General features: G+C 34.4%; 1 protein-coding gene across 1 annotated transcript in view; it reads right to left on the bottom strand.

Moving 5' to 3' along the window:
* Positions 1–338: 338 nt before the first annotated feature.
* Positions 339–13156, bottom strand: part of LOC150105003 (uncharacterized) — a 112883-nt gene continuing 100065 nt past the window's right edge. The window contains exons 11-12 of the mRNA XM_090396093.1: positions 8775–8910; positions 339–1645 (exon numbers count right to left, since the gene is read on the bottom strand). Of these exons, the coding sequence (XP_090252219.1) occupies positions 1212–1645; positions 8775–8910 (570 nt within the window). The 3' untranslated portion in view covers positions 339–1211. The remainder of the gene's footprint in view (positions 1646–8774; positions 8911–13156) is intronic.

Below are 13156 nucleotides of genomic sequence, written 5' to 3' on the forward strand. Positions count from 1 at the left end.
AGAAATGAAAATAATAAAAAACTGAGTATCGGCATATAAGACGCACCCTGTTTTCAGACCTATTTTCAAAGAAAAAAAAGTGCGTCTTATATGCCGGCAAATACGGTAATTCAAAGCCAGCTTTGATATTCACATGCAGGTTTAGGTTAGATACTCCACAATGAGCCTGTGAATCCCATGGGGGGGGGTATCATTTCTCAGTAATTTTTAATGTAAATTATTTACTATAAAGAAAGCTCATGTTGAACTCTTGTTCTGAGTTCCATACCTTGAAATATCTGAATTTTTAAAATAAAGAAAACCAACAACTAATTTTCCAATGTACATTACATTTCAGCCTTTATTGCTTTTTCCCTTTAATATTTCCAGAAATAGCCATAATACATGGCAATACTAATATACAACAGTTAGAAATCCATAAATAAATATCATTGTAGAAAATGCTTTAAAAAAATTCACACATCTGAGTTGTATAGAATGTCACAAGTTTGGCCCCAAAATCAGGTTTTCTTATTACAATATGACAATCATGTACATATAAAAAAAAACTACCAACTGATATCAAAAACACAATGGTAGAGGTAGATAGAGACAGACAGAGTTACCATTTCTTTAGGCTTAACCAGTCATTATTGACATTTCAGCTATCGGTACGTTACTTTTCTGTGGTTCCAGGCACTAAGGATTGATATTTTCATGTCAAGTGAGCAGAACTATGAAATTTAATTCTGGAATTAGCTCGATTATATATAAATCTAACATTTTGGTATAGATATTTAGTGTTGATTCTGCATTTGTCAAAAGTTATACATGTAATCTTGTCTCACAAGATTACAACTCTTGTATCACACTGCTGTTTTCTTTTTTATGTTAGAACTATTCAGCCTAATGAAATATATTTTTTTTTTTGCATTGCATTGCAGTCATGGAACAGATATTTGGAATTAAGTGTGTATCCCAAAGTGTGTATCACTACTAAAAACTTAAAAATATTCTTAGTGAATGGGTGGCATTATTATATACTTTTGTACAACTTTAGAAATTATCCGAGTAACAAATGTTCCATTTACTAAAAGTGCTGAACAGAAGGAATTAGATACTGTTATTCTACTTTTTCAGCACTAAAATTTCTACCTGAAAGCTGGCTTAAAGGTGAAAATACTCTAGGCCCATACATATACAAACAACTATAGATGCCATAAGTTGTACTCTCAGAGCAAACTAGATCTGTCCACAGAGATGGAAAAGCTCTCTGCACACGAATCACTAAGAGATATGTGATCACATGTCTCAACAGAGGTTACCATGCTTAATGGCAAGCCGTCGATATCCTGCCTCATTCTATCAGAATAATAAACAGTCCCTTTACGTGCTGTATTCATTCCCCAGAGAGAAGTTGGAGATAAGGCCTCAGATACATTACACACATTCATGAAGAGTTTTTCAGTAACACTGGTCCTTGGTTGTATTTCATCCTTTCTGGTCCTTATAGAATGTTGGTTTAGAACTTTTGAATCAGATAACTTTGAGGGCTGACCATGTGATGATATATCTTCTTCTGCTACTTCAAGTAAATTCCTTTGATGATTAGTAGAAACAGGGGATGGTAAAATGGAAGCATTGTCAATATTATCTTTCTTAACAACTGTAAAAGAAAATATAATCAGAAAAATGTATAAAATAACAGCTACACACACACACATACATATATATATTTATATATATATTTTTTTTTCATTTACTGTTCATCCTTGTAGTTATGGAACAAAAACGGTTATTTTATAACTAATTCTTAATACTTTTATTAAATCCAATTGGTTAAACCAATTGGATTTAATAATTAAACAATTAAAGATAATTGTTTAATTATTAAACTAGTAATTAAACCAAGATTTGATTACTGATCTGATATTTACTTTTATTATAATGACATCAAAAGCATGATCTATAGAACAGGAATTACAAAAAAATGAAAGCTATACAGGAAATGCAAGGATGCCTTCTATGGACTGGTCTTCTGTTTGGTTGCAAGTCACTCTTATAAGATCTTGAGTCCTTTTATAAAATGACAAATACATTTTAACTTCTAAACAAAAATGTTCAATATAAGAGCAATCAAGGCCTAACCTAGCCCATTTAATTTTAAATATTATTATATTATCTTACATGCATGGAATCAAAATATGCATTACAAGAGATTCACCCTAAATAGCATAATTCCTGTTCTTAAACCACACCTTAAGCTTATTTGTGTTCTCTACATTCATTACTCTCTCTCTGGCAATACATTCCAGCCATCCATCACTCTCATTTTCAAAAAACTATCCCTCACACCCTCCCATACTGTTATGCACTTTCCTTGAATGGCCTCTCCTCCAATGTCTATCTGGAGTCCCTCATAATAACTTGTGCATCTCAGTTGTATCACTCATTGTCCTGCTTACTAGGCTCTGCAAAATAAGTTCTCTCAGTACCCTATTGTATAATATATTCCATTGACAGGTGTTGATGAGGTGGCACGAAAACTATTGTGTATAAATTTAGTTGTTTGGTAATGCTAGAAGAGGTTCAAAGAATGGCCTGAATTTAATCTTCATTAGGCATCTTTTCCAGAATTTTCATATCACCCAAAAAACCAGATGATCAAATCTGTAAACTAGACAATGGTCTTAGTGCAGTCTGATCAACACCTTATACAAGGTAATGATCAGCTTATTTCCTCTGTTCTCTTCAGTACATCTTAAAAGTAATGAAATCTTTAGGATTTCAATACTATGCCCATTGTGACTCCAAGATTTCTCCATTTCTTTCAATATAGCCTCACCAGTACAGTATCACAGTCTTCCATCTCTGAATCATCTCACAGTGCAGATCATTAGACTTAACAATGTTGATATCCACACAGTGCCAGTTAGCTCAAAGCCTACTAAATGATCAATGCATCAGACTTTACATCTGATAACTCTCCTAAGGATTTCATCATTAGCAAACACCTCCCATTCACAATATTGTTTATGTATAGGTTGAATAGCAATAGAACACAGAACACCATGACTTCCCTTTTCCTTTCAGACAACATTACTTAATATACAATGTAATTCCACTATCCACAGTTTGAATGGTAATTTACTACATGGCAGGTTGTTAAATGTCTTCAAAATCCAGAAATAATATATATGTGTTCCTCTTGTCATTATCTATTATACAATATAACTTCATGATCATCCCTTAAAAACTCATGCTTGTCTTCCTTTCAGACACATATCTTAGTGTCATATTGTCTGTCTTCATACAACCTTTGCAGTGACACAATTTTACCTTCCTTCCATTTCATTCCACTAGAATGATTCCAAAAACAAGATTATCATTAAATAATGAAGTCATACATGCTATTAATTCCCTAGTATACTCCCTTAAATTGCATGGCAAAAAATACAATCCTATTCCACACTTTACTGACAATTAGATAACTTGATTTAATGTTATAGCTTAGACAATAACTCTGATCTTAGATCATTCAATATTCTGAACACACATCCATTCCTTCAGCTTGTGTCCTTTCCCCCCCCTCCAGAAATCTATCAAAAAACTCAGTAAAGTGACCATTAAGCAGCATAGTTCCGCTACCTCTCGAATTAATCATTTAACTACCAACTCATACAAAATAATTACTCATTCGTAATCCTTTCTCTTCCTACTAAAAGAGAAATGATTATGAACTTCTTTAATTATTACCTCCTTTTCTCATATATAATAATTGATTTCTCTTTCTCTACTAGATATGTTACTTGTCTGGGTTGTATTTTATATCTTTCATGTGCTGCTCCACCATCTCTTATGCACTTTTTTTTAATAGACTTCCCTGTTTGTAAATCCTACTTAATTTCCACGTTCAACAATTTCACTTGACTCCTTAGTATATTCCTCACTGCAAACTCCAGATACTGCTTAACTAGCTTTCAAGAGATTTCTCTTTAAGTGTCTCCAACTCCCATTCAAGTGCCATCTCCTATATAGGAGGTTGACTACCTCATAGTTAACCATGTGACTCATGGTTAACTATGGGCATTATAATATGTGGTGAGGACCCTATCTCTTCCACGCATTGTTGTAAGTATTCATGAATGTAAATCCATGTGTGTTTCATGGCACTGGTTTGCCTGTTCTGGGGATGAAAAACCAGCGTTTCCCGAGTGAAAAAACCCCCTACTTCCAGATGAGACCAGCTAACTCACTTTAACTAACTTTAAACTAAACATATTTGGTCGTTTATATAATTAAAATACAAACTTATTTATTACTGACCATTTACAAAAACAAACTTACATTAGAGCCTACCAGTTTCGCCAGCAAACCGTCTGGCTTTTTCAAGGCGTTTACAGAGACATAAAAACTAGTAAATGCAAATTGAAAGGAACATAAAAAACGTAAACCAACTAGTAGCTAAGGTTACACGTTTGCGTGACAGAGAGGACTTATTGTTCTTATTCATTATCACGCATGCGTGTTTGTTGTAAGCGTGTAATGAGATTACTAGCTGGCTGTTCAGACTGATTTAGAGAGAGGATCAGGTTTTTTTTTCCACGAACTGTTTAGGATTGCACCCTGATTTCTGTTGAGGTTTCCACCGGTTATTAACACTATTGTGGCTTCCTTGAATAAACAATGTCTGTAGTCGTCATTCAGATATGGCATGGAGCTGTTTTCCACTCTATCGTGTGGTTAGATGTACAGAAATGATGTGCTAAGCCGGAATAGCCGGAAAAGAACATGTCGGTGATGTGGTTTACATCACAACATGTTCTTTTTGTCTGATTTCTAAACTCTGTTCAAGGCTCTAATGTAAGTTTGTTTTTGTAAATGGTCAGTAATAAATAAGCTTGTATTTTAACTCACCTTTAGTCCAAAGAGACCAGATAAAGGTTCCTTACGTTAATTCCACATACATCTTCTATCCAAAACCTCCATGCAACTTATCTCCAAAGTGAGGATCACATGATCACTCTCTTTAGTTGAATGCAGCTGGAGAGAGAGAGAGAGAGTGAGTGAGCATGTGAATTGGAATCTAGAATGAAGATTCCCTTGTTCTCTCCAGCTACCTAAGACAGTTATCTCTCAGAAACTCCATAAATTCATTCTTCCCTTCCTTGGAGTCCCCTACCACCTTTCAGACACTATGGTGATTGAAATCCTGTATAATGATTACTCTGCTTGCATTCACTACACTAATTTGCTTAAATATTTATCTATCACTTCCTCTTCCACACTTTCAGGTATATACAGAAACACTCAGCTATCTTGTCTTCTGTCAAAATATCATACCTTGTATTGGCAATGATAACAGACAAACTGACAAGAAGCACAGTTATCACTGGCAATACCCCCCACCCCTCCTCATTCAACATTCCTGTCTTCCCTTACTATTTCACACTCAACCATTTCTATTCGTGCTTGGATTTTCTTCATTCAACCACATTACAATAATTTGTTGGTAAATTCAGTATATTCAAGTTCAACTCATTCGATTTATTTCTAATGCTTCTAGCATTTGTATACAAACAAAGCAGTCATTCAGATTGCATATCAATTCTAAATTCACTATTGCTTTCCCCAGCTTTTAACCATACCCTGCATGTAACATGCTATCTGATCATCCTCCTCATAGTTATCATCATCATCCAAGGCTATCTGTACTATCTCCTCTCTAACAACTTTAATGTTCTAGCCCACATTCAAGCTATTATGAAATGATAGCCTTTTCGAACACATACATACTCTCAAATACAAGTTCTTCAAGGTTCATTTCTACATGTTCATGGTATCATTTCATTTGGAGTCTATGCTCTTTTCCTCTACTCATTACTGCCAATATTTTTTGTGATTTTTCACTCTGGAAATACATTATTATCATACACATTCAGATAATTTGAATAATAAGTTAAACCATTAATTAAAAACTTAAATTAATTTACAGAGTTTAATTCAAATATAATTAAATATGGATTTTTTTTAATATTAAGGAAACTGAGCTCAACACAGACATATGATAAGAGTTCTGCCCAGTAAAACTGGGAATTCCAATAAGAAGCCCAAATGTAGTAACTGCACTCAGTAAAAAAAGATTAAGTTACTGAGTTAAAGAATAGAATATTCGCCCAAACAACTATAGGCATCTTCAGTAATGGTTATGTGTTTTATGTATAAAAATTACAGAATATTGTGTACTGTACAAGTCATATGATTAGAACACTGCAATCATTGTAATGATGCTAATGCAGCTACGTATGTATGTATATATATATATATATATATATATATATATATACACACACACACACACACACACACTAATCTATACATATGTATATATACTAATACACCAATTTAATATTAGTTAAACCTTGTATGGTGCCCAAAATTTGTAATGGTTATGCATAGAACACATACTATACTGGTGGCACAAACTACATTGTTACCAGTATATGAAAACATTTTCATGACTACAGCCAAATGTGGACATAAATTTATTGCCAGCATATTAATAAATTATATTACACAAAAAATGTGTTATAAATTTTGTACAAATTAAATTGCAATATGTTTTTGGCAAAAGTCACAAATTTCCTAAGGATATATTTAAGGAATTAATGTATAGTGCTTACAGAAAACAATGCAGAGAGACATTTCAGTATGAAATATGGCCATCCCAAACTGCAATGCAGCTCTCACAACGTTGTACCATGCTCAGCGAAAAGTAATTTAGGATTTCTTGAGGCAAACTGGCCCATTCCTCCTTCAGAGCCAGGATAAGGACTTGTTTGTTTTCTGGAGGGGAATTTCAAACAGCAATGCATTTCTCTATTGCATCCCAAACTTGTTCTATGAGGTTAAGATCTGATGAGCATGCTGGCCACTCAATTTAATTAATATCCTCAGTCTCCAGAAGAATCTCCACTGATTATGTACAATATAGTGTGGCACTGTCATCAATAAAAATGAATTTTTTGCCTAAATCACTACAAATCAATCAAACATGACATTGAAGAACTTCATTGTAATATTTTTCACCAGTCACAGTCCCTTTAGCACTTATAGCTCGATGCATCTATTAAGCATAATGCCTTCCCACACCATGACCCCAGCACCACCACCATATCTATCCCTTTCAAGAACATCTCACAATTGTAAGCAGTACCACATTCACGCCAGATCAAATGCCATCTAGAATCAGAGGAAAGACTAAAATCACTCATCTGTGAAGAGTACATTAGCTCATTTGTATCATGTCCAATTTTTATGAATACAACACCATTGAAAATGTCCTCAATGATGAGCTATGGATAAAGGGATACAGACCACAGGTCTTTGGACATATAGGCCTACTTGTCACAGATGTCTTGCCATAGTTTGTTGAGATATTCACATACCTGTACTTGAATGGAGCCAACTTGCAAGCTGAGTGTGTTGATCATGTTTTGCTGTTATAACTAAAAATCTGTCGTCATGCTCTGTGGTAGAGTGAGTGCGACCTCATAGCAAACATCTGGAACACATTCCACTGATTTGAAACACTGCTCAGAGTCTGCATGCAATGTAATGTGAGATTCCAAACTCTCTAGCAATATCAGTAATTCTGCAGCCTTCTTCAAGCTTTCCCATAATTCTTCCCCACGTGAAATCATCTCATGATGTCTTTGAAACATTACAAGACATCCAAGTTTGCTACTTTATTCCTCCATGAAAAGAGTGGAGGAATAAAGCTTCCTTCAAACACAATTTGCTTAGTGCTGCTGCCTTTTATCCTGTTGAGTGTGATCCCTATCATGTGATCGATTTGTGCGCGATTCAAAAATTTGAATGTGTACCTGCTTTCTACTCAAAATCGTCAGTTATACAAATTGCCAGGGGTGGCTCATGCATAGGCACTACGGAACTGCAGCATTCCCAATTTTTCTCGATATATAAATATATTTATTAATTTATTTATATTTGCTTGTAATATTTAATTTTATCATCAACAATCCTATACAATTCTCTTATTTTGTATAAAAAAATAATAAAAATCCATCTTGTAGCCCTTAGGAGGGTAAAGGACACTAGCAGCACTGTGTTTACCACAGTGTTATATTGCTACGCATGCAAGTCATAGTCAGATGCAAACTACTAGCGTAATGCGGCATTGTCCGTCACGCAGTTCCACTGTTGTTTATATGCAGTTTGCGGCAGTAGTAGAGTGTTTGTAGTGCTTATTGTGTTTACTCCATCTCTTTAAATATTTGGACATTACAATTAAAGGATTTAATTGTAATGTCCAAAAATTGTAAATCCATTCCTTTAATTACAATTAAAGGAATGGATTTTTTTTTTTTAAGTAATTTTGAATTATTCTAAACTGTATAATTTTATCGATAATAAACAATATTTTTTCATGAAATAAAACAGAAGAATATATTTTATTTTTAAGTAATTTGGAATTATACCAAACTGTATAATTTTATCGATAATAAACAATATTTTTTCATGCTTAATTTTTTTTTTTTTACCATAATTTTGATATTTTATCCAAACACGTATACACTATTTCAAGCCATGAGCCACCACTGCAAATTGCCACAAGCTGGTTCATCTGAATTTGTGGTTGTAATCTTCAAAAACAGTGATGTCCTTAAGTTTTGGACTCCAATGTATTTATCAGTATTATAATTTAACTTCTTAGTGAAAAATAATGCACATTAGTTTATTAAAAATTTTTTACACTAAAATATGATATTTACCTCTTTGCTTGTGATCCGATGTTATAAACAGGTCCCTTGACTTTCTCTGCCAATGATCTTCTTCACTACTTGTACTGCATGAACTACAACTGCGATTAATATTAGAATTCCTAGGATGTAGCAACGAAGTCCTGAACTGGAAAACAATAATTTTTTTTTTATTCAAGTTCAAGATATATTAAAAAATGATATGATATTCTGTTCATTGTCCTGTAGCAAGAGTTAAATGTCTGTAATTCATTACAGAAACCTATTTAATATTATTAACTCAGATCTGAGATTTTATTGAAATATTTAAGTTGATATAATAATACACAGGAAAAATAACAAATTACATAAAAATGACCTTCACAAAATGCAAAACAGTTTTGTGAGTAAACAACAGAATTTTAAAAAAGAAACACAAACAAAGATTAATAACAGCTGAAATGAAGTTTATGAGAAAAAACTGCAAAGTATACTCTATTTGATCACAAAATAAATGAAGAAATTACAAAAGAATTAAACCAGGAATCAGTAATAAAAAAAGTTAAAAAATATAAACCCAAATGAATGGAACACGTTGAAAGAATGAAAACAGAAAGATTACCAAAACAAGCCTTAAAGTACAAGCCATTATGAAAAAGAAAACCAGGACGTCCTCTTAAAAGATTCAACAATGACTTCTAAGGCCAGAACTGGCCACTCTAGGCCTAAATCCTTGATAGGCATGATGATGATGATGACAAACAGAATTTTCTCCCAAATTGTGGACATCTTCAGCATGATTTCAAAGTTAAATACCATACAAGCATACATGGCAGAAGGCTCAACAATTAAGATACAAAATTGTGAATGTAGTTCTAGAATATTAGTTGTAATTTCATTACAACTAATATTCTAGCTATGGTTTCTAAGAGTTATAAGAAAAATTGAGATTGGGAGCAATGCGAAGCAAAATACTCAACAATGGTGATAAAAGTACTCCACTGAATCTATTCAGATTAATATTGCTTCATGACTTTCCTTATTTAGTTATGCTATAAGGAACTTGCTGTCATGTAGGATTTAATGTTTTTCCTGCTAACTCTATGTCTGAAGGTGATAGTATGTTCTGCAAGCCTAGACCATTCTGATTGGTAATGTTTCATGTATGTTCTTCATGATGATCAGCTGCAAATCTCCTGAACTGGTCAAAGATAAACCATTAGTGCAAGAGATATAATAAACACCAAGAAATGCCAATGGAGCAAGTTCATTCTTTGCCGAACCTCAGAGGCAATGGACTCAGAGTTTCCTTAAACATAAGAGACCACATATAGTTTACCATTTTGAATTGGTTGAAGATGGAGAAGCTCTGCATTTGTTTATGCTTTGTTGTATGACAGTAATACTAAAACCATTAAATTAATGGTTTTAGTATTACTAAAAGAAGATTAATGGTTTTATGTTTAATGATTTTTATGTTTGAAGAGCCTGTGTAGCTCAGTGGATGTGGCGTTTGCACACCATCGCGCTAGGCCGCACGAAGGAAGTCTTGGTTTCGAGTCTAGTCGGCGACTAGAGGAAATTTTTCTAAGCCTTTTTTCGACCGGTTCCCGAGTTAGTCGATCTCTGGCACGGGCAAGCAGGTTTTTCCTCCCGGAAACTCGGGTTTTTCGTCCTGTAAACTCAAGAAAATCGACCGTAGAACCCACATTATTTCAGACATTAAATATATTGTGTTAGGGTTAGAGACCACGAGATGGCGGCACATTTGAGCCGTCTCTCTTCACTGTGTACCGCTTAATTAGTGATAGCCTTGGGCCATCTGTCTCTGATTGGGTACCAGTGGAGATTGAACTGCCCACTCAGTCTCCAAAAGTTAGATAGGGCTAAATGGCCTCGCCTACTCCCGTATATACGGGAATAAAAAAGGCATTAGCAGATTTTTTTTTTTTTTTTTTTTTTTTTATGTTTAATGATTTTCATATTAAAACCATAATACCAATTTTTGAAAAACAAAAGTGCCTTACATTGAACATAACTATTTTGTCATGAAATTTAAGGAGGCTTCCAAACTGTTGTGCACTCCTACACAGAACAATAAGAACATCACCCTGCAACAAGTTTTATCTGCATTCATCAAAACTGTCACATTTATAGGCCTTGGCCATGACACATTATTATTATTATTATTATTATTATTATTTGACACCTCCAGGGAGTCCAAGGACTCATCGAGGGAGGGCACCTGCTGTACAGCTCTGTCTCCACCACTCAATTCACCAACACACCTCAACTACACTAATGCCATCTACCACTGACCACCACTAGTATTTTCACAGACAACCACAAACATCCATGCCCACGGTGGGATTCAAACACGCAGCCTTTTGGCTGGAGAGCAGATATGCTAACCACTCGGCCAGCCAGGCTGGCCAGAGTACAATACCACAGTACCAAACTAGTATGCCTAGTTTTCATGTATTCATTGTTTATTTTAATTTTCATCTGTTGTATTCCTTCATTACTTAATGTAATATTTTACATCTCTGGCTTTTTAACTCTTTTGTATTATATATAAGCAAGCTCCTGACAAGAGTACATGAAGCTAGCTGAGATTTTTGTTTAATAAAAATTTTGTTTAATTTTTGTTTATGCTATTTCACATCATGCGATCATCACATCAAAAATTTGATGAATAATTTTGTTTTGCTTAATTTACCAGTAACAGTAAAATACAATAAATAATAAAAGTATTTCGAATAATTTTTTCTAATAAGATATTAATTATAACCAAAATCTGATATACACTCCACCTCATAACCTGTATTTTTTTCTTTGCATTACTTATTTGAAGTCCTTGAACTCATCACGGGAAGCCACTCGACACTACATTGATTTACCTCGCAAATGTATTTTCCAACTGATTTTATCATTTTAACAAAGAGCTGTGTGTGTTCTCTTGCTGATTTGCCTGTTTTGTAGGAGGAAAATTCCAAGAAGAACATGGCTAAGTTGAAAGCCCTTACAAAGATTCTTTGCATCCCTCTAGATCAGGAGTCGGCAAAGTGGTCAATATCGACCCCTGGGGGTCAATGTGGCTATCCAAGGGGTCAATAAATGTCTAGGGATCAAAAGGTGGTTTAAATGTTTAATGTTCTTGATAAATTTCTTTAAGTATTTTCTTTAAATATTTCTGATCGAGAAGCAGTAATGAAGTAAAAGAGTGAAGGAATTTTTATTTTTAAATTGAGAAATTTTATTATTATTATTACCCAAGACCCCATGGAGTCAGAGACTCATCTAGGAGGTCCTTTTAATCATACACACACAGCTCATCATACCGCGCTTTAAACACAATCAAATTCTCTGCAGACACCACACTCTCAGGCAAGGCATTCCAATCATTCACAACTTTGCCTGCAAAAAAACCTACTACTCACTCCCTCTTTATACAGTTTCCAGGGATGACCTCTGGTTCTCCCCTGATCTCTCACTGTTTTCTGCAGAACCTATCGAACATTGATCCTATAACAAACCCCTTACTAACTTGTAGGTCTCTATCTCTATCACCAAAGAAGCACTCACAGCCTCCTCTGGAAAAAAATACCACCCATTCACCCCCATTAAAAAATGAATCTTGACACTCTTACATAATATTGGGTGATCTTTTATTCTTTCTCTCTCTCTCCCTGTCATGTGTGGAAAAAGTTCTGTGCCAATCCTAGAAAATCTCTTTAATAACTTATATGTTTCTATCATACTGCCTCTTTTTTGTCTGTCAACTAGTCTTTGTAGCCCACAAATGTTTAGTCTCCCATCATAGGGAGCATTCCTATCACAATCTTGCCAGGGAACTGGCAATGCCTCTGACTCAGCTCTTGTAGAGTTCCAAGGGAGTGGATAGAGGGCAAAATAATTCCCTTACATAAGGGAGGTTCAAAGACTGCATGAAATTATAAACCAATATCAGTATCTCAAGCATGGTGGTACAAGTAAAATTGGAAAAATTGGTCAAAAAGAAAATTCAAGAATGGGTGGATAAAAATATGATACTATATGAGGGAAAACATGGCTTTGTGAAGGGTAGGTCATGCCTTAGTAATTTACTAACTTTTTATAATAGAATAACAGCTGAGTTGGAAGCCAGAATCATCAGGCTTCATGATGATTCTGCTGGGTTTTGCAAAGGCATTTGGCAGAATACCACATGGAACTATGTTAAATTACAACAAATGAGGAATGATACTGGATGGATAAGAGTGTGGTTGCAGGATAATGTCAAAATTTGATATAATGAGGACAGAATCAAGGTGAAAACAGGTGACTAGTGGTCTGAGGCAAGGTTCAGCACTGGAACCATTGCTGTTTAATTTGTACATAAATGATATAGGAAATAATCTGAAAGAAATATTCAG

The sequence above is a fragment of the Typopeltis vanoorti genome, chromosome 7, assembly GCF_054136105.1.
Source record: "Typopeltis vanoorti isolate ZY-2024b chromosome 7, IOZ_Tvanoo_1.0, whole genome shotgun sequence".
Lineage (NCBI taxonomy): Eukaryota > Metazoa > Arthropoda > Arachnida > Uropygi > Thelyphonidae > Typopeltis > Typopeltis vanoorti.